The sequence below is a fragment of the Ursus maritimus genome, unplaced genomic scaffold, assembly GCF_017311325.1.
Source record: "Ursus maritimus isolate PB19 unplaced genomic scaffold, ASM1731132v1 scaffold_35, whole genome shotgun sequence".
NCBI lineage: Eukaryota > Metazoa > Chordata > Mammalia > Carnivora > Ursidae > Ursus > Ursus maritimus.
In genome coordinates, this window is record NW_024426119.1 from 8,080,302 (window position 1) to 8,099,716 (window position 19,415).

General features: G+C 41.0%; 1 protein-coding gene across 1 annotated transcript in view; it reads left to right on the plus strand.

Moving 5' to 3' along the window:
- The first annotated feature begins 2,150 nt into the window (after positions 1 to 2,150).
- The window catches only part of MGA (MAX dimerization protein MGA), a 105,732-nt gene continuing 88,467 nt past the window's right edge, over positions 2,151 to 19,415 (plus strand). The window contains exons 1-2 of the mRNA XM_008702223.2: positions 2,151 to 2,293; positions 9,648 to 10,778. Coding sequence (XP_008700445.2) covers positions 9,715 to 10,778 — 1,064 coding nt within the window. The 5' untranslated portion in view covers positions 2,151 to 2,293; positions 9,648 to 9,714. The remainder of the gene's footprint in view (positions 2,294 to 9,647; positions 10,779 to 19,415) is intronic.

The following is a 19,415-nucleotide window of genomic DNA, read 5'->3' on the forward strand; positions in this document are numbered from 1 at the left end:
ATGAGCAGGGGGAGGAGCAGAGGGAGAGGGAGATAATCTCCAGCAGACTCCATGCTGAATGCAGAGCCCTACTCGGGCTTCATCCCACAACCCTGAGATCACGACCTGAGCTGAAACCAGGAGTTGGATGCCTAACGGACTGAGCCACCGAGGCGCCCTGAAATGAGAGAATTCTAATAGCAAGGTGAAATGCAGGAGTGTCAACTTTAGCAGTTAGCTTGGCATTTTAAAAACATGGGTTATATAGGATGCCTTTTATTTTTAAAATATTTTAGAGAGAGAATGAGCATGTGCCAGCTGGGGGAGGGGCAAAGGCAGGGAGAGAGAGAATCTCAAGCAGACTCTGCGTTGAGCACAGAGCCAGATGTGGGGCTCAATCTCACCACCCTGAGATCATGACTTGAGTGGAAATCAAGAGGCCCACACTTAACCCACTGTGCCACCCAGGCGCCCCTGGTGGTTCTAAAAGATCTGGCATTTCATGTTTGCTTGGTGTAGGGGAAGAGTAGCAAAAGAAAACCTCTACTCTCTCTGTCCTCCAAGGTGTCCTCTGAGATTCTCCAGTGAGAGATTTTCTGTTAACTTGTGTCGTTTGGGATGCAACTAGCACTACGTATGGTTGTTAACCACTCATCAGTCATTTACATCTTAGAATCAGATGCTTTAATGCTAGGTCAACACATTTCTTCCTTTTATTTTGTATGAGGAAAGCGTAGACCCTTGAGAGGAAAGCATTCTTGGAAGCGGTGGGAGATTTTGACAAGGCAGGAAAAGAGGTTTTTGGGGTGAGGGAAAGGAGGAAGATGTTAAAGAAACTGGTGTTTTTCAGTTTTGCCTAGGATTTTGGGTATTATTCATTTGTTGCACTTGTGATGCTCTTGTTGACAGTGCCTGCATGGGGGTTTCAGAGCAACTTCAGAAGTCTGTAATCTTTAGCCTACACATTTTCTAGTCCATACTAATTCCAGCACCGTTTCTTCCCGTGGTGTGGCAGAGAAAGAGCAGAACAAAGGGACACAAAACCCTTCTTCCTAATATGCTTCTGGTCCAGCTCTGATCAATCATGTTGGATAAGCCTCTTCCTCTTGGCTCCTTTCTTTCAACCCCCTCATTCTCCTTCTTCATAGTGTTTTGTATTAGGTCACCTAACAATTAGTACTTCTCAGTACTTGCTAATTCTTCTAAGAGTGAAAGAATACAGTTTGGAGACATGGACCACAATTTCTGCTCTATTTTGCCTGTTTCTCACTTTAAACAACTCTTTTTACTGCTTGAGTGTTAGCAGCTCAGAAGAAGGAGCAGCTGGTAAGCAGTAGGGAAGGAGAAATAATTTTCGATGTTTGGTTGGGAGAAATACTGTTCATGAACTTGTTCAGCGACTGACTGATAATAGATATTCAGCAGTTTTTTCTTTGCACTTCATAGCTTAAATATCTTGAACAAACAACAACTGAAAAGAGGATCAAGGCATTAAGGCTTAGATAATACTGTCGTGCAAAAAATTCTTGTTTCCATGGTTTACTGTTTTATTAGGACATCTTTCATCTTTTGTCAGGCAAGTTAGTGGCAGCTCTTCTTCCCTTCCTACTTGGTAGTGGAGTTTTCGGTCTCCTTCCTACATTCCTGGTGTTCTTCGATCGTGGATTTTGCACACTCGACCACCCGTTCCTCAGAGTTTTTTCTTCAAGGTTTTCCGACGGTCTGGCGCTATCAAAACCCACAGCACCGTAGGGAGGAAGATCGCGGATTCATTTGACGAGCTTGTGAAGCCCCCGAGGCTGTGGAGCCAGATGTGGGTGGGACTGGGTGCGGCAGGGGCGGGGCCGCTAAGGAGCCCGAGGGAAACGGTGGAGGGCACAGTTGAGAAAGCCCGCGGGCAAAGGTTTCACAGTTTTCACGAAGCCTTCGTGTGCGAGGCTGAGGGAATTGGGGTGCCTTCTTCCGCTCTCAACGTTCTTGATTCTGGAAGCTTCATTAGGCTTTTATCAGTTTCTTGGACCCGGAAAAGCAGCGGCTTGAGCTCCAGGGGCGGGTCCCAAGGGTCTTGTCGCTGCTCCGGGGCCGTTTGGCCTCCTGGTGTTGGGGGAGGGGCGAGGGAGGCGCTGCTCGCGCCTCCTTTTGCGCTTGCGCGGCGGGCTCTGAGCGGGTAGGAGCGCGTGCGCGGTGACGTGGACGTCCGGTGCGCGCGCAGGCTCTTCAGCTGGAGCGGACACACGGTCTGCGAACCGAACAGAATAACCCGCCCCCAGCGGGATGTGAAGGACTCCGGGTGAGGCCGACCACGCCCCGCACGGTAACTCTCGGGCCTGGGTGGAGGGCGTCGCTTTAGTACTGGCCCGATTGGAGTTTTTTGAGAGTTTGAAGCGCTTGCGGATTTGAACAGCGTGAGAAGCGTTCCGCTGTGCGATCTTCGCACGCCCGGGCCAGGCCGGGCCTTGCGCGGGGCTGCCTTTGGCGCGCGCCTGTGGCCCCCTGAGCGAGGCTGCGCATGTCACCTCGCGCGCGTCCCCGGCCTCACTTCCGCGTCGCGCAGCGATCTGACTGGGAACATCGACGCCAGAGAGAGAAGCCACGAGGCGGGCGGGGTGAGAAGCGCCCTTGGCGCGGCCCTGCCCTCGCGTGCGTGGGGTGCCGCACCGCATGGTACGATCCGCGTGATGACTTTCAGCGCCGCGCGGGGCTTTAGGTCGAGAGCTGTGCTTGTACGCTTTGCATTTTAGAGCTCAGGGCTCGGGGTTCCAAAACTGAGGGAAACGGTGCTGACGTCGCTTTTTAAGGAGCTGTGTGTAGCGTTTTGACACCTGTGTAAACGTCCTTTTACCATGTAATTTCCGGGCAAGTTGTTTGAGGCAGGACCGCGCGTGAGTTTAATAAAGAAGGAGGGCGAGGAAGTGAGCCGTACAGGAGTGGGAACTTGGTAAACAAAGGACCGGTGGCTAGTAAGTGCAGAAATGAGGGCGGGGAAAACAGGTGGGAAGAGCAGGTGTTATTTTCTTTTTCCCTCTGTGGCCAGCCTTTGGCTAGTTCTCTGGGAGGTTTCCCGCGTCTGTGAAATTGTCAAGTAGGTCTCTGCTCTCAGTGATAGGTCGGTCTGGGATATAACTAAATCTATTCGAGCACCAGTAACCAAAGTTGAGGGATCTATGTGCGAAGAGTGTGGAGAAGTTAGAGATCGTTTCAGACTGGGCTGAGAGTGGAAAATGGTAATGTCTTGCTGTGAAGATTTTTGCTTTGGTTTTGGAACCCTGGGGGTGCCTCCTCCTGGGGAGGGTGCGAGCCGGGATGGGTGAAGGAGGTCTTAAAGGAGGGGTGACTGATGGCAGAACAACGTGAGTGACCAAAGTACAGCTTTCTCGGAGAGAAGACCACTCTCAGGGTTCGCGTCGCCGGAGCAAACACGTGGATCAAGGGAACTCTCGAGCCCACCCGCGCGGCCCCAGTGGGTGTTGTGAAGGTTCTCAGGCTTCTGCCGCGTAATCCCTGGCAAACACTGCCTGCTGTCCCTCTTCTTTTAGGGCGCGACGCCGCGGCTAGGCTGCAGGGAAAGTGCCTGGAGGCGGCGTGACGACTGCTGGGAAGGGGGCTGGCCCGAGAGGGCAGGGTGGCTGGTTCTGTAGTCTCCACGGTAACAGAATGCGACTGGATCCCGCCGAGCATTCGGCAGGTTCCGGCCGGCGGCACGTGATCTGTCGGGACTCCTCTTCTCCGGAAGAGCTTTCCTTGCGGCATTTTTTCACGTGGTTGTCGGCCAGCTAGCCTCTGCATTTAAAAAGCGGTGATTTTGGGGCCTTGATAGTCGACGGCGACTGCTCTTCCAGGGCTCCAGCTGGAACTAGCGGGAGGCCTTTTCACTTACAAGGGTATGGGATCAGTGCTCGTGCTTCTTGCTTCCGAATGATTATGTTTCCAGCGGTTGTGTGGTAGAGCGGGTTGAGTTCATCTAACAAAAAACACATGCTTAGGACTTGAGGAAATTCAGTGCCCTGGGTACTTTGCCATACTTGTTCTAGGGTAGAGTGGCTGTTTGATTACTGTCCGTTTCTGCCATAAAAATTAGTTCTTCACATTCTGCTTTTATGCAACTGCTGGGACCTGAGAGCTTGCTTATCCCAAGTTGTAGTTAATGGACCATTCCTAGGAATAAAAAATGCTCCTGGTGTCAGTATTAATTAGTGGTATCTGGGAAGAGAAGCGATGGGGCGTAATGTCTTAGGCAAATGCAGTTTTGTGCCTTAAAACCTAATGTATTTCAGGTAGTATTTTGCGATTTACTTTACAGGATTGTGGTGATTATAAAATGTGATTATAAAATACTTTGTTCGATCCAAAGTAAGTGCTTACTAATAGGTCGCAACTATCACTTAATTATTAAAATCAACATGATTAAGAATCGATGGTTGGCTGTTTTACTGTTTCTGCCACCGTTTTGCTGTCATGTTTTCTGATTATATCCGAATTCTGTTTTTTTTCAAAGATTTTTAATTAATTTATTTAATTGACAGAGAATTGGCGCACAAGCAGGGGGAGGGGCAGAGGGAGAGGGAGGAGCAGGCTCCCCGGAGCAGGGAGCCCAGACTGGGGGCTTGATCCCAGAACCCCGGGATCATGACCTGAGCCGAAGGCAGACGCTTAACGACAGAGCCACCCAGGCGCTCCCCAAATTCTGTTTTTGAGATTCTTTGGATTTCTGGGCCCATTGTATATTGGTAAATAACGATATTAGAATGAACCCGTTCTCTTACAATTTGTGTTTCAGAAACTTAATTTAACTTAAACCGTATTTTTGTAGTGAGTGTTTATTTTTATTTTTTGTAGTGAATGATTATGTTAGGGAACAAACTAACATCTTGGTGCCTACCATACAGTAATGCATTTATTGTCTGAAAGGTTATGGTTATTTTTAGCAACTTTGAAAGCATTCAGAATAGGTTGACCAGCATTTGAATATTTTGTGTTTTTAAAGTAATGTTATTTTGATTGGGCGCCTTTTTGGAGGGGGAAGTGGAGGGGCAGGGAGCAGTACATGAATCATTGTATTAGGTAACTACCTAGTAAACTAACTGGTGTATTTTGTAAGTTGTGTGAGGGTCATGGCTTTAGTAGTTAAACATTTCCCAAAGAGGTCATTGGTGAAAAGACATTTAGAATAAGGACTCTGAAATTGTAACAGTTTATGGCACTTGCCACATTATTTATCTGAAAACAGCATTCTCTCTCAAAGCCTGTGTGTGTGTGTGTGTGTGTGTGTGTGTGTTCTGATGGGACTTTTTTGGAATGTCAGATCCACTACCTAAACTTACTTCCTTGGCTCATTATTGTAGTTACATAGGTAAATACTTGATACTCAAAAGCTGAACTGAGATTTTTAAAATGTTGAGCTGTAAGTGTACCAAAACTGTTGTCTTCTTAAAGCTTTTAGAGAGCCAAACTTAAGGTATTTTTAGAATCTTGCTGGGAATAGATTTATTTCTTCATGAGTAACCTAACCCTTCCTAAAGTACATTTGATTTTTGTAATTGGTTAAAGCCTTAGACTTTCGAGTATTATTTGTGTGTCTGAAGTAGCTGAATAGTTGAATATCCTGTTATTTTAAGATCCTATATAGATCCCAGAAGTGTAGGCATGCTTATAGTAGACCCTGTGCTTGAAGATTGGTATGGAATAAGAACTCAATTTCTTGTTTCTATACTAGTTGCAGTATATAGTTCAAGAAATAGAGATTGTTTTGGTCATAAATTAGGTTTTTGGTTTTATGCATTTTCATCAACTCATGGAATAGTTTGGTGGGTTTTTAAAAAAAAGACCTTACACAAATCATAAGTCTGAAAGTTCTTTTTCCTGTCTTCATACACATTTTTACATTGTTTTTATATTATCTGTGCAGAGTTCAAATACAGCAGGCTGACTTTTCTGCACTTAATTTTTTTGTTCAGGCAAAAAGAAAAATTTGAAATGTGTGTATGAAGTTAGCATAAAATTTACTCAGTGCATTCTGTAACACTGAATGGGATTTCTATCAGTTTAATCTTTGACATTTCATAGATTTTTAAGAGCACTTTATATTTTGGGGGGTGTGTGCAGAGGAAGAGGAAGAATCTTAGGCAGGCTCTGTTTCACAAACAGATTCTTTTTTTTTTTTTAAAGATTTTATTTATTTGACAGAGATAGAGACAGCCAGCGAGAGAGGGAACACAAGCAGGGGGAGTGGGAGAGGAAGAAGCAGGCTCATAGCGGAGGAGCCTGATGTGGGGCTCGATCCGAGATCGCCGGGATCACGCCCTGAGCCGAAGGCAGACGCCTGACCGCTGTGCCACCCAGGCGCCCCTCACAAACAGATTCTGACCTGAGCTGAAATCAAGAGTCAGATGCTTAATGGACTGAGCCACCCAGGTTCCCCTTAAGAGTGGTTTTTAAAGCATTTGTTAAAATTTCTTTGTCCTGGTTTCACTTGTAATCTGAAAAATAAGATTTTTTTTTTTAAGATTTTATTTATTTATTTGACAGAGATAGAGACAGCCAGTGAGAGAGGGAACACAAGCAGGGGGAGTGGGAGAGGAAGAAGCAGGCTCATAGCGGAGGAGCCTGATGTGGGGCTCGATCCCGCAACGCCGGGATCACACCCTGAGCCGAAGGCAGACGCATAACCGCTGTGCCACCCAGGTGCCCCTAAAAATAAGATTTTAATATTATAGAAGATAATGTTTAAGAAATTTTGAATCCTTTATTCATAGGTTTGGAATATCTAAAATTTTTTTCAGGTAGTTGTTTGCCACCTTAGTTCTATTTAAGTGTACTTAAAAAGAATGTTTTACATAATTCCTTGCAAAAATAGTTGGTGGTTTGTGAGAAAAACTTTGAAATTTGTACAGGATTTTGCATTGAGTTATATATGCCATTGTATAGGTATTTTTGTGAACTCTCTAAGCTTTACTATTTTTACAGTTACCTTAATTTTGATTTTTTAAAAAATATTTTATTTATTTGAGAGAGAGAGAGCAGTCAAGAGAGAGAGCACAAGCAAGGAGAGCGGCAGGTAGACGAGAGGGAGAAGCAGGCTCCCGGCTGAGCAGAGAGCTCGATGTGGGGCTTGATCCCAGGACCCTGACATCATGACCTGAGCGGAGGGCAGATGCTTAACCAACAGAGCCACCCAGGTGCCCCTTAATTTTGATTTGTAAGTCTGTTTAAATTTTGCTTTATCAATCTCTGATAGGCATTGCCTAAACTTGTTAGTTTTAGGAAATAAGCTTAATTGCCTTAAGCCTGAAGAAGCTTTTGGAAAGAATCACCCTAAATTTTATCTCTTAAAAATAAGCTTCAAATTGGAGAAGAGATTTTTTTTTTTTTGAATCTTTCCTGGGTATTAGTGCTTTAGTGTAAGGAAGTGGGTTTCTATTTTTATGTCTAGCCATAATAGGAAACAGTAGCCAACCTTATTTTAAAGTCTTGACTTTTAAAATATCTATTATCCTCAAGCTAATTGTGAATATTTTAAATTTTAGAGCTTTGTTTGGTCATGTGGTCAGTTCTCTAAGAAGAGGTAAAGTTCAGATCATATGATTTTGCTGCTTGTCAGTAACCCTGATGAAAGATAAAATTAGACTTTTTAATTAAAATGAGGAGAACCAATAAAAGACGGATTTGATTAATCAAAATTACTGACCCATTTAAACAGGAGTAGTGATGTAGCATCTTCCTTTTTGTGTAGAAGCTAATTGGAGATAACTTTATATCTTGTAGAATATTTAGGTAATTTAGCACATCAGTTAAATATAACAACCTGAGATTTCTTTATAACTTTTTATTGAGATATAAGTCACATAACAAAAATTTACCATTTTAGGGGTGCCTGGGTAGCGCAGTCATTAAGCGTCTGCCTTTGGCTCAGGGCGTGATCCCGTCGTTCCGGGATCGAGTCCCGCATCGGGCTCCTCCACTGGGAGTCTGCTTCTTCCTCTCCCTCTCCCCTGCTGTGTTCCCTCTCTCGCTGGCTGTCTCTGTCACATAAATAAATAAAATCTTTAAAAAAAATTACCATTTTAAAGAGTACATTTCACTGGTTTTAGTTCCTGAACATTTCTGTCACCCCCAAAAGAAACCCCCTCCATACCCATTAGCAGTTATCCTAGTTATCCCTCTCTCCTTCCCCTCGCAACCACTAATCTACTTTCTGTCTCTACAGATTTGCTTATTTTGGACATTACATATAAATGAAATCATATAATATATGTGGGATTTTTCATTATAACTTTAAAAAATTAACCAATTTTAACCTTTTCCTGAGTAGGTTGTATATTCACAAGATAAAAAATGTAGAACGTGTTTTTCCCATCCTCCCAGTTTTCCCTTGATACAGCCAACACTACTAGTTCTTTTCCTATATTTATAAATAGTCTATATATGTCAGGCAAATACATATATATTCTTTTCTTTGGTTTTTTGTTTTTATAAAGAAGTGTAGCATAATCTACCTCTCTTTGGAATATTTTGCCCTTAATATATCTTGTAAAGTATGAGTCCATACTCTATTTTAGCTGCAGAATATTCCATTCTATGGATGTAGCAGCATTTAACCAGTCTTTCTTGATGGATTCTCCCACACCCCCAAAGTCTTTTGCTATTATACAGGGAAATACAGGGAAGAATCTTGTATGCATCACTTATCATGGATGTGTGTCTGTGCGTGCATGTACATATTTAAGATAAGGTATTAGAAGAACTGATGTTTTATAGGGTATATGCATTTGTACTTTTGATACTTTCATGTTCTCTATCATAGATATTCTGTTGTTTTATAGTCTCAGCATCTTGTTAGAAGAGAATGCTGGTTGACTTAAAACCTTTCCAACACCTCAACCAAATTTTGATTTTTGCTGGAGTGATAGGGTAAAAAACAGTGTCAAGATGCTTTTAATTTGCATTTCTCTTCTTCTGATATTATGTACATTTTCATAGGTGTTTGCTTTTCCTATCTTTTAATCCATTTTTTGATACAGTACAGTACAGCAAATATATTTTCTTATTTAGGTTTTTCTTAGTTTTTCTCTACTGTGGGAGCACTGTATGTAATACCTATAGCATACAAAATATATTAATCAACTGTTGATATTATGGTAAGGCTTGCATCAGCAGTACACTATGAGTAATTAAGTGTTTGAGGAGTCAAAAATTACATGTGGATTTTCACCTGCGTGTTCAGATAGGGGAGGTCGATGGTTGTAATAACCCCTGAGTTGTTCAAGGGTCAACTGTAATTGGATTAAAATGAGATATCTATCTATCTATCTATCTATCTATCTATCTATCTATCTATCTATGAGAGAGAATGCAGGGGGAGGGGCAGAGGGAGAGAGAGAATCCCAAGCAATCTGACTCGGGGCTCGATCTCACAACCCTGAGATCATGACCTGAGCTGAAATCAAAAATCGGCTGCTTAACTGACTGAGCCACCCAGGCGCCCCTCAAGTGAATTTTAAAAAATTAATTAAATATTTTGGAGTGAATATCCTTATAGCGATGAGAGAAAGGTAGAAGCAAAGTCTTCAAAGAGTTGAGGAGTATAGTTTGGGGTAACATAATCATTCTTGTATTTATAACAAAACAAGCATTCACCTGATTAAAAGGGTTTTGTTTGTTTTTTGTTGCAGGCTGGGAGGGCTACTGTGACTATGTGGTGACTACAGTTCTCTTACGACTGAGTTTCCCATTGGAATCATGGAGGAGAAACAGCAGATTATATTGGCTAATCAGGATGGCGGAACAGTGGCAGGAGCAGCACCTACCTTTTTTGTCATCCTAAAACAGCCAGGAAATGGCAAAACTGATCAAGGAATTTTGGTTACTAATCGGGATGCCTGTGCTTTGGCTAGCAGTGTGTCATCACCAGGAAAATCTAAAGGGAAGATTTGTCTTCCAGCTGATTGTACTGTGGGAGGAATCACTGTCACCCTGGATAACAATAGTATGTGGAATGAATTTTATCATCGAAGCACAGAGATGATTCTGACCAAGCAGGGAAGACGCATGTTTCCATACTGTCGTTACTGGATAACAGGTTTAGATTCAAATATGAAGTATATCCTTGTCATGGATATATCTCCTGTGGATAACCATCGTTATAAGTGGAATGGTCGCTGGTGGGAACCGAGTGGGAAGGCTGAGCCCCATGTGTTGGGGAGGGTTTTTATTCATCCAGAATCTCCTTCCACAGGTCATTATTGGATGCATCAACCAGTATCTTTCTATAAACTCAAACTTACCAACAATACACTGGACCAAGAAGGGCATATCATCTTGCACTCAATGCATCGGTACCTGCCGAGGCTTCATTTGGTGCCTGCAGAAAAGGCTACTGAAGTGATACAATTAAATGGCCCTGGTGTCCACACTTTTACCTTTCCACAGACCGAATTCTTTGCAGTAACAGCTTACCAGAACATTCAGATTACCCAGCTGAAAATAGATTACAATCCATTTGCTAAAGGCTTCAGGGATGATGGGCTGAATAGTAAGCCCCAGAGGGATGGAAAGCAAAAGAACAGCTCTGACCAGGAAGGGAATAGTGTTCCCAGTTCTCCTGGTCAGCGGGTCCGTCTTACAGAAGGTGAGGGGTCAGAGATACAGCTAACTGATTCAGATCCCTTATTGAGGGGTCATGAAACGTCAGGCAAGTGTTTGGAGAAGCCTTCTCTTAGTATAAAACGGGACTTTCTTGGTTTCATGGATATTGATTCAGCCCTTGGTGAAGTTCCTCAGTTGAAACAAGAGGTTTCTGAAAGGTAGGTAATAGCCTTTCTGTTCTTAGAGGTAAAAGGAAGATTTTGGATTTAATATATTGGTTGTGTGGACTACTGATCTGAGATACTGATAAATGTAAGCCACTATGAAATATACCACAGTCGCTTTTACATTTTGTGAAGTGACAGTTCATTTTTTTGTAATGAATAGGAGTTGGGTTTAGGATTTAGAATTGTAGGCAAATTAGATGGTTTTTCAGGATGGGGACCTTTTGCTCATTTAGATTTATAGTTTTAGCGTTTTTAGGCTTAGGATTTTGTTGATCAGGCATGACTGTTCCTTGGTAATATATATAGAGAGAACTCTTGATTAATTGGGGAAGGGAAAAGAAAATACTTTCATATCGTAACTGAAACAAATGAGGCACAGAAGGGATTCAAAGTAAACATATCTATTTAAGAATTTAATGCCCTGTGGACAGTTAATATCCACAGGTTGACTAAAAAATAAGCTGAAAATTCTTACATGTTGAGATAGCATGATGTGTTGTTGTCTTTTTTATTTGATCTTGTGTGACTTATTTTTTAATCAGAGACTTAGTTTTTTTAGAGTAGTTTTAGGTTCACAGCTAAATTGAGAGGAAGGTGTAGAGATTTCCCACGTACTCTCTGCTACCACATGTGCATTGCATCCCTTCCTATCCACACCCCTCCCAAGAGTAATATGTTAGTTACAATTTATAAACCATTGACACATCATAATCATCTAAAGTCTATAGATTACCTTAGGGCTCATTTTTAATGTTTTATATTTTATGAGTTTGGACAAATACGTAATGATCTGTATATACCATTATAGTATCACACAGTATTTTCATTGCTTAAAAATCCTCTGCTCTGTTAATCCTTCCCTTCCCTCCCCAACCTCTGGCAACTTCTGATCTTTTTATTGTCTCTATAGCTTTGCCTTGTCCAGAACGTCATAGAGTTGGAATCATACTATATGTAACCTTTTCACATTGACGACTTTCGCCTAGTAATAGGTATTCAAGTCTCCGTCATGTCTTCTCATGGCTTGGTAGCACATTTCTTTTTAGTGCCAAATAATACTCCATTGTCTGGATGTACCAGTCTATTTATCCATTCACCTATTAAAGGGCATCTTGGTTGCTTTCAAGTTTTGGCAATTATGAATAAAGCTTCTATAAACATTCATGTTCAAGTTTTCAGATTGAGTAGATACCAAGGAGCATGATTGCTAAATCATATGGTAGGAGTATGTTTAGATTGGTAAAACATTTCCAAACTGTTTTTCAAAGTGGCTGTGCTATTTTGCATTCTAAGCAGTAGTGAATGAGAATTCCTGTTGCTCTAATCTCCTTGCCAGCATTTGATGTTGTCAGTTTTCTGGGTTTTGGCAATTCTAATAGGTGTATATTATTATCTCATTATGTTAATTTGTAATTCTCTGATGACATGCAATGGAGACCATCTTTTTATACACTTAATTGCCATCTGTATATTTTCTTTGGTTTGGTGTCTGTTAAAGTCTGTGGTTCACATTTTTTCTTTTTTTTAAAGACTTTATATGTTTACTTGGCACATGAGTTGGGGGAGGTACAGAAGGAGAGGGATCCCTGAGAGAGAATCTCAAGCAGGCTCTGCTCTTAGGCACGGAGCCTGGAGCCTGATGTGGGGCTTGATCTCACAATCTTGAAATCATGACCTGAGCTGAAATCAAGAGTTGGCCCCTTAACTGACCGAGTCACTCACGCAATGGACCCTGTGGTTTTATTTTTATTTTTATTTTTTTAAAGATTTTATTTATTTATTCAACAGAGATAGAGACAGCCAGCGAGAGAGGGAACACAAGCAGGGGAAGTGGGAGAGGAAGAAGCAGGCTCATAGCGGAAGAGCCTGATGGTGGGGCTCGATCCCAGAACGCCGGGATCACGCCCTGAGCCGAAGGCAGATGCTTAACCGCTGTGCTACCCAGGCGCCCCGGACCCTTTGGTTTTAAATTTAGATTTTTTTCTTAAGTTTTAAGAGGTTTTTTTTTTTTTTTTTTGGAATATTTTGGAAGAGCAGCCCTCTATCAGATGTGGCTTTTGCAGATTATTTTTTTTCAGTCTGTGGCTTCTCTCTCTTTCTCTTGATAACTGTCTTTCACAGAGCAGTTTATTTTTGTGAAGTTCAGCCTATCAGTTATTTCTTTCATGGATCTTGCCTTTGGTGGTGTATTTAAAAAGTCATTACCATATCTAAGGTCATGTAGGTTTCCTTCTGTGATCTCTTTTAGGAGTCTTAGAGTTTAGTGTTTTACATTGCAGTTCATCATCCATTTTGATCCATTTATTTTTTGTGAACGGTGGAAGGTTTTTGTCTAGATTCAGTTTTTTATATGTGGATGTCCAGTACCATTTGTTGAGAAGATGATCTTTGCTCTTTTGTATTGTCTTTGGCTCCTTTATCGAAGATCAGGTGACTGTATTTATGGGGGCCTATTTCTGGCCTCTCTAGTCTGTTCATTGACCTATTTGTCTGTTCTTTCACCATTACCACACTGTGTTGGTTACTTTAACTCTATAGTAAGCTTGAAGTTGGGAAGTGTCAGCCCTCCAACTTTGTACTTCTCACTCCTTCGGTATTGTGTTGGGTGTTGGCTGTTCTGGGTCTTTTCCTTCTTCATACAACCTTAGAATCAGTTTATCAGTATCCACAAATAGCTTGCTGGGATTTTGATTGTGGTTGCATTGACTCTATAGATCAAGTTGGGGAGAACTGCCGGCTTGGCGTGTCTGTCAATGAACATGGAATTTCTTTCCATTTATTTAGCTTTTATTTTTTACTTTTTTTTGGTTTTATTCAGATTCAAGTTAACATATGTTGTATTATTTTTGGGGTAGAATTTAGTGACTCATCAGTTGCATGTAACACGCAGTGCTCATTACATCAAGTGCCCTCCTTAGTACCCATCACCCAATTACCCCATCCCCCACCCACAACTCGTCCAGCAACCCTGTTTGTTTTCTGTAGTTAAGAGTTTCTTATGGTTTGCCTCCCGCTCTGTTTTTCTTATTTTATTTTTCTTTCTCTTGCCCTGTGTTCATCAGTTTTGTTTCTTAAATTCCACCTATGAGTGAAATCATATGGTATGTCTTTCTCTGACTTATTTCACTTAGCTTAATTTGCGCTTAGTTCCATCCATGTCGTTGTAAGTGGCAAGATTTCATTCTTTTTTATGACTGAGTAATAATCCATTCGTGTGTGTGTGTGTGTGTGTGTGTGTGTGTGTTTGCGCGTGCGCATATGTGTATGTATCACGTCGTCATCTGTTCAGCTCTTTCATTCTTTTATCTGAGTTTTATCATTTGCCTCATAGAGATCTTGTACTTTTTTTTTTTTTTTTTTTTTTTGGTGGCTGGGTGTTTTGTTTTGTTTTTCCTTCTTCTTTTTTTTTGAGCTCTGTACCTGATGTGGGGCTTGAACACATGGCCCCGAGATCAAGAGTCGTATACTCTACTGACTAAGCCAGCCAGGTGCTCGATCTTCTACTACATAAATTTGTTAGATTTATACTTAGGCATTTCATTTTTGTGGGTGATAATGTACATAGTATTGTTTTTATTTTTTTTTTTATTTATTTTTTTTATTTTTTTTAAATGATTTTTTATTATATTATGTTAGTCACCATACAGTACATCCCCGGTTTCCGATGTAAGGCTCGATGATTCATTAGTTGTGTATAACACCCAGTGCACCATGCAATACGTGCCCTCCTTACTACCCATCACCAGTCTATCCCATTCCCCCACTGATTACCCCCCTTTCTTTATCCCTTTCTTCCCCTACCGATCATCCTAGTTCTTATGTTCCATAGATGAGAGAAATCATATGATAGTTGTCTTTCTCTGCTTGACTTATTTCACTTAGCATTATCTCCTCCAGTGCTGTCCATGTTGTAGCAAATGTTGAGAACTCGTTCTTTCTGATAGCTGAGTAATATTCCATTGTATATATGGACCACAACTTCTTAATCCAGTCATCTGTTGAAGGGCATCTCGGCTCCTTCCACGATTTAGCTATTGTGGACATTGCTGCTATGAACATTGGGGTGCATATGGCCCTCTCTTCACTACGTCTGTATCTTTGGGGTAAATACCCAGTAGTGCAATGGCTGGATCATAGGGTAGCTCAATTTTTAACTTTTTAAGGGACCTCCACACTGTTTTCCAGAGTGGCTGTACCAACTTGCATTCCCACCAACAATGTAGGAGGGATCCCCTTTCTCCACATCCTCTCCAGCAATTCTTATTTCTTGCCTTGTCTATTTTTGCCATTCTAACTGGCGTAAGGTGGTATCTCAGTGTGGTTTTGATTTGAATTTCCTTGATGGCTAATGATTTTGAACATTTTTTCATGTGTCTGTTAGCCATTTGTATGTCTTCATTGGAAAAGTGTCTGTTCATATCTTCTGCCCATTTTTTGATTTGTTTATTTGTTTCTCGTGTATTGAGTTTGAGAAGTTCTTTGTAGATCTTGGATACCAGTCCTTTATCTGTAGTGTCATTTGCAAATATCTTCTCCCATTCCGTGGGCTGCCTCTTAGTTTTTCTGACTGTTTCCTTGGATGTGCAGAAACTTTTAATCTTGATGAAGTCCCATAAATTCATTTTATCTTTTGTTTCTCTTGCCTTTGGGGATGTGTCATGAAAAAGGTTGCTTTGGCCGATGTCGTAGAGGTTGCTGCCTATGTTCTCCTCTAGAATTTTGATGGATTCCTGTCTCACATCGAGGTCTTTCATCCATTTGGAGTTTATTTTTGTGTATGGTGTGAGAGAGTGGTCAAGTTTCATTCTTTTGCATGTAGCTGTCCAATTTTCCCAGCACCATTTATTGAAGAGACTGTCTTTTTCCCACCGGATGTTTTTTCCTGCTTTATCAAATATTAGTTGCCCAAAGAGCCGAGGGTCCATTTCTGGGCTCTCTATTCTGTTCCATTGGTCTATGTGTCTGTTTTTGTGCCAGTACCATGCTGTCTTTGTGATCACAGCTTTGTAGTACAGCTCGAAATCCGGCATTGTGATGCCCCCAGCTTTGTTTTTCCTTTTCAACAGTTCCTTGGAGATTCGGGGCCTTTTCTGTTTCCATACAAATTTAAGGACTGTTTGTTCCAGTTCTTTGAAAAATGTCCTTGGTATTTTGATCGGGATAGCATTGAAAGTGTAGATTGCTCTGGGTAGCATGGACATTTTAACTATGTTAATTCTTCCGATCCATGAGCATGGAATATCTTTCCATCTTTTTATGTCTTCCTCAATGTCTTTCAAGAGTGATTTATAGTTTCTAGAATATAGGTCCTTTACGTCTCTGGTTAAGTTAATTCCAAGGTAACGTATGGTTTTTGGTGCTATTGTAAATGGGATGGATTCCCTAATTTCTCTTTCTTCGGTCTCGTTATTCGTGTATAGAAATGCAACTGATTTCTGAGCATTGATTTTGTATCCCGCCACGTTACTGAATTGCTCTATAACTTCTAATAGTTTGGGAGTGGCTTCTTTTGGGTTTTCCATATAGAGTATCATGTCATCTGCAAAGAGAGACATTTTGACTTCTTCTTTGCCAATTTGAATACCTTTGATCCCTTTTTGTCGTCTGATTGCTGTTGCAAGGACTTCTAGTACTATGTTGAATAATAGTGGCGAGAGTGGGCATCCTTGTCGAGTTCCTGATCTTAAGGGAAAGGCTTCCAGCTTTTCCCCATTGAGAATAATATTTGCAGTAGGCTTTTCATAGATGGCTTTTATGAGATTGAGAAATGTACCTTCTATTCCTACACTCTGAAGGGTTTTAATCAGGAAAGGATGCTGTATTTTGTCAAATGCTTTTTCGGCATCGATTGAGAGGATCATATGGTTCCTGAGTCTTTTCTTGTTGATATGATGTATCACGCTGATTGATTTGCGAATATTGAACCACGCTTGCATCCCAGGTATGAATCCCACTTGATCGTGATGGATAATCCTTTTAATGTACTGTTGGATTCTATTAGCAAGTATCTTGTTGAGGATTTTGGCGTCCATATTCATTAGGGAAATCGGTCTGTAATTCTCCTTTTTGATGGGGTCTTTGCCTGGTTTGGGGATCAAGGTAATATTGGCCTCATAGAATGAGTTTGGTAGCTTTCCTTCTGTTTCTATTTTTTGAAATAGCTTTAGGAGAATAGGTATTATTTCTTCTTTGAATGTTTGGTAGAATTCCCCAGGAAAACCGTCCGGGCCTGGAGTTTTGTTATTTGGAAGGTTGTTTATCACTGACTCAATTTCTTCATAATTAATTGGCCTGTTTAAGGAATCAATTTCTTCCGGTTTCAATCTTGGTAGTTTATAGGTTTCCAGGAAGGATTCCATCTCTTCCAGATTGCTTAGTTTATTGGCATATAGCTGTTGATAAAAATTTCTAATAATCCTTCCAATTTCAATGGTGTTCGTCGTGACCTCTCCTTTTTCATTCATAATTTTAATAATCTGGGTCCTTTCTCTTTTCTTTTGGATAAGTCTTGCCAGTGGTCTGTCAATTTTATTGATTCTCTCCAAGAACCAGCTTCTAGTCCTGTTGATCTGCTCTACTGTACTTCTGGTTTCTGCTTGATTGATTTCAGCTCTAATTTTGGTCAACTGCTTCCTCGTGCGTGGATTAGGCCTGTCCCTCTGTTGCTGTTCCAGCTTCTTGAGGTGAGAATATAAAAACTGCATTTTAGATTTTTCTATTCTTTTGAGTGAGGCTTGGATGGCTATGTATTTCCCCCTTAGGACTGCCTTTGCAGTATCCCATAGGTTTTGGACTGTTGTATTTTCATTCTCATTGGTCTCCATAAATTGTTTTATTTGATTTTTGATTTCCTGGTTTATCGAGTCATTCCTGAGCAGGATGGTTCTTAGTCTCCAAGTGTTTGAGTTTCTTCCAAATTTTTCCTTGTGGTTGAGTTCCAATTTCAGAGCGTTGTGGTCTGAGAATATGCAGGGGATAATTTCAATCTTTTGGTATCGGCTGAGACCTGTTTTGTGTCCCAGAACATGGTCTATTCTTGAGAATGTTCCATGTGCATTAGAATAGAATGAGTATTCTTTGGTTCTGGGGTGTAGTGTTCTATATATATCTATGAGGTCCAACTCGTCGAGTATGGCATTCAAAGCCTTTGATTCTTTGCTTAGTTTTTGCCAGGGTGTTCTATTTCTGATAGTGTAGTATTGTTTTTAACTTCCAGTTCTTTTTAACTTCAAATCTTTTTTTTTTTTTTTTTTTAAAGATTTTATTTATTTATTCAACAGAGATAGAGACAGCCAGCGAGAGAGGGAACACAGCAGGGGGAGTGGGAGATGAAGAAGCAGGCTCATAGCGGAGGAGCCTGATGTGGGGCTCGATCCCAGAATGCCGGGATCACGCCCTGAGCCGAAGGCAGACGCTTAACCGCTGTGCCACCCAGGCGCCCCTTTAACTTCAAATCTATATGTTCACTGATGATATATAGGAAAGTGATTGACTTTTGTCTGTTAAGCTTACTTTCTGCAACCTTGCTGTAATAGCTTATTAGTTCCAGAAGTTCTTTTGTCAACCTTCTGGATTTTCTACCTAGGTGATCCTGTCATTTGTGAACAAAAACAGTTTTATTTCTTTTTCCCCAACCAATCTGTATTCCTTTTATTTCCTTTTCTTGTTTTATTGTATTAACTAAGATTTCCAGTATGATGTTGAACAGGAGCATGAGAGGAGCCTTGTTCCTGATCTTACTGGGAAATCTTCTAGTTTCTTACTATTAAGTATGATGTTAGCTTTTGAGTGTTTCCTAGATATTCTCAGTCGAGTTGAGGAAATTCCCTTCTATTCTTAGTTTACTGAGTTTTTATCGTTAAGTGGATGGTGGATTTTGTCACATGTTTTTCCTGACTCTTATTGATATAGTCAAGTGATTTTTTTTTTTCTTTTTAAGTCTGCTAATGTGATGGATAACATTAATTGGTTTTCGAATGTTGAAGCAGCATTGCATACCTGGGATAAATCCCATTTGGTCAAGATCTATAATTCATTTTATATGTTGTTGGATTCAGTTTGCTATTGTTCAAGATTTTTGCATCTTTGTTCGTCAGAGATGATGATTTGTCATTTTCTTGTAATGCGTTTGTCTGGTTTTGGAATTAGGGTAATGCTGGCTTCATAGAATGAGTTAGGAAGTATTCTCCCTACTTATATTTTCTGAAAGGTTGTAGAGAATTGATAAAATGGCTTTCTTAAATGTTGGGAAAATTCACCAGTGAACCTGTCTGGGCCTGGTGCTTTCTGTTTTGGAAGGTTATTAGTTATTGATTCAATTTCTTTAGTAGATACAGCCCTATTATGATTGCCTGTTTCCTTTGTGAGGTTTGGCAGTTTTTTTTTTTTGTTTTTTTTTTTTTTAGGGAATTGGTCCATTTCATCTGGTTTGTCAAATTTATGGACAAAGAATTGTTGATAGTATTCCTTTATTATTTTCTTCTATTTAAAAAAAAATTTATTTATTTGAGATAGAGGAGAGAGTACGAGAGGGCAGAGGGAGGGGGAGAAGCAGGCTCTCTGCTGAGCAGGGAGCCTGATGTGGGGCTCGATCCCAGGACCCCAGGATCGTAACCTGAGCCAAAGGCA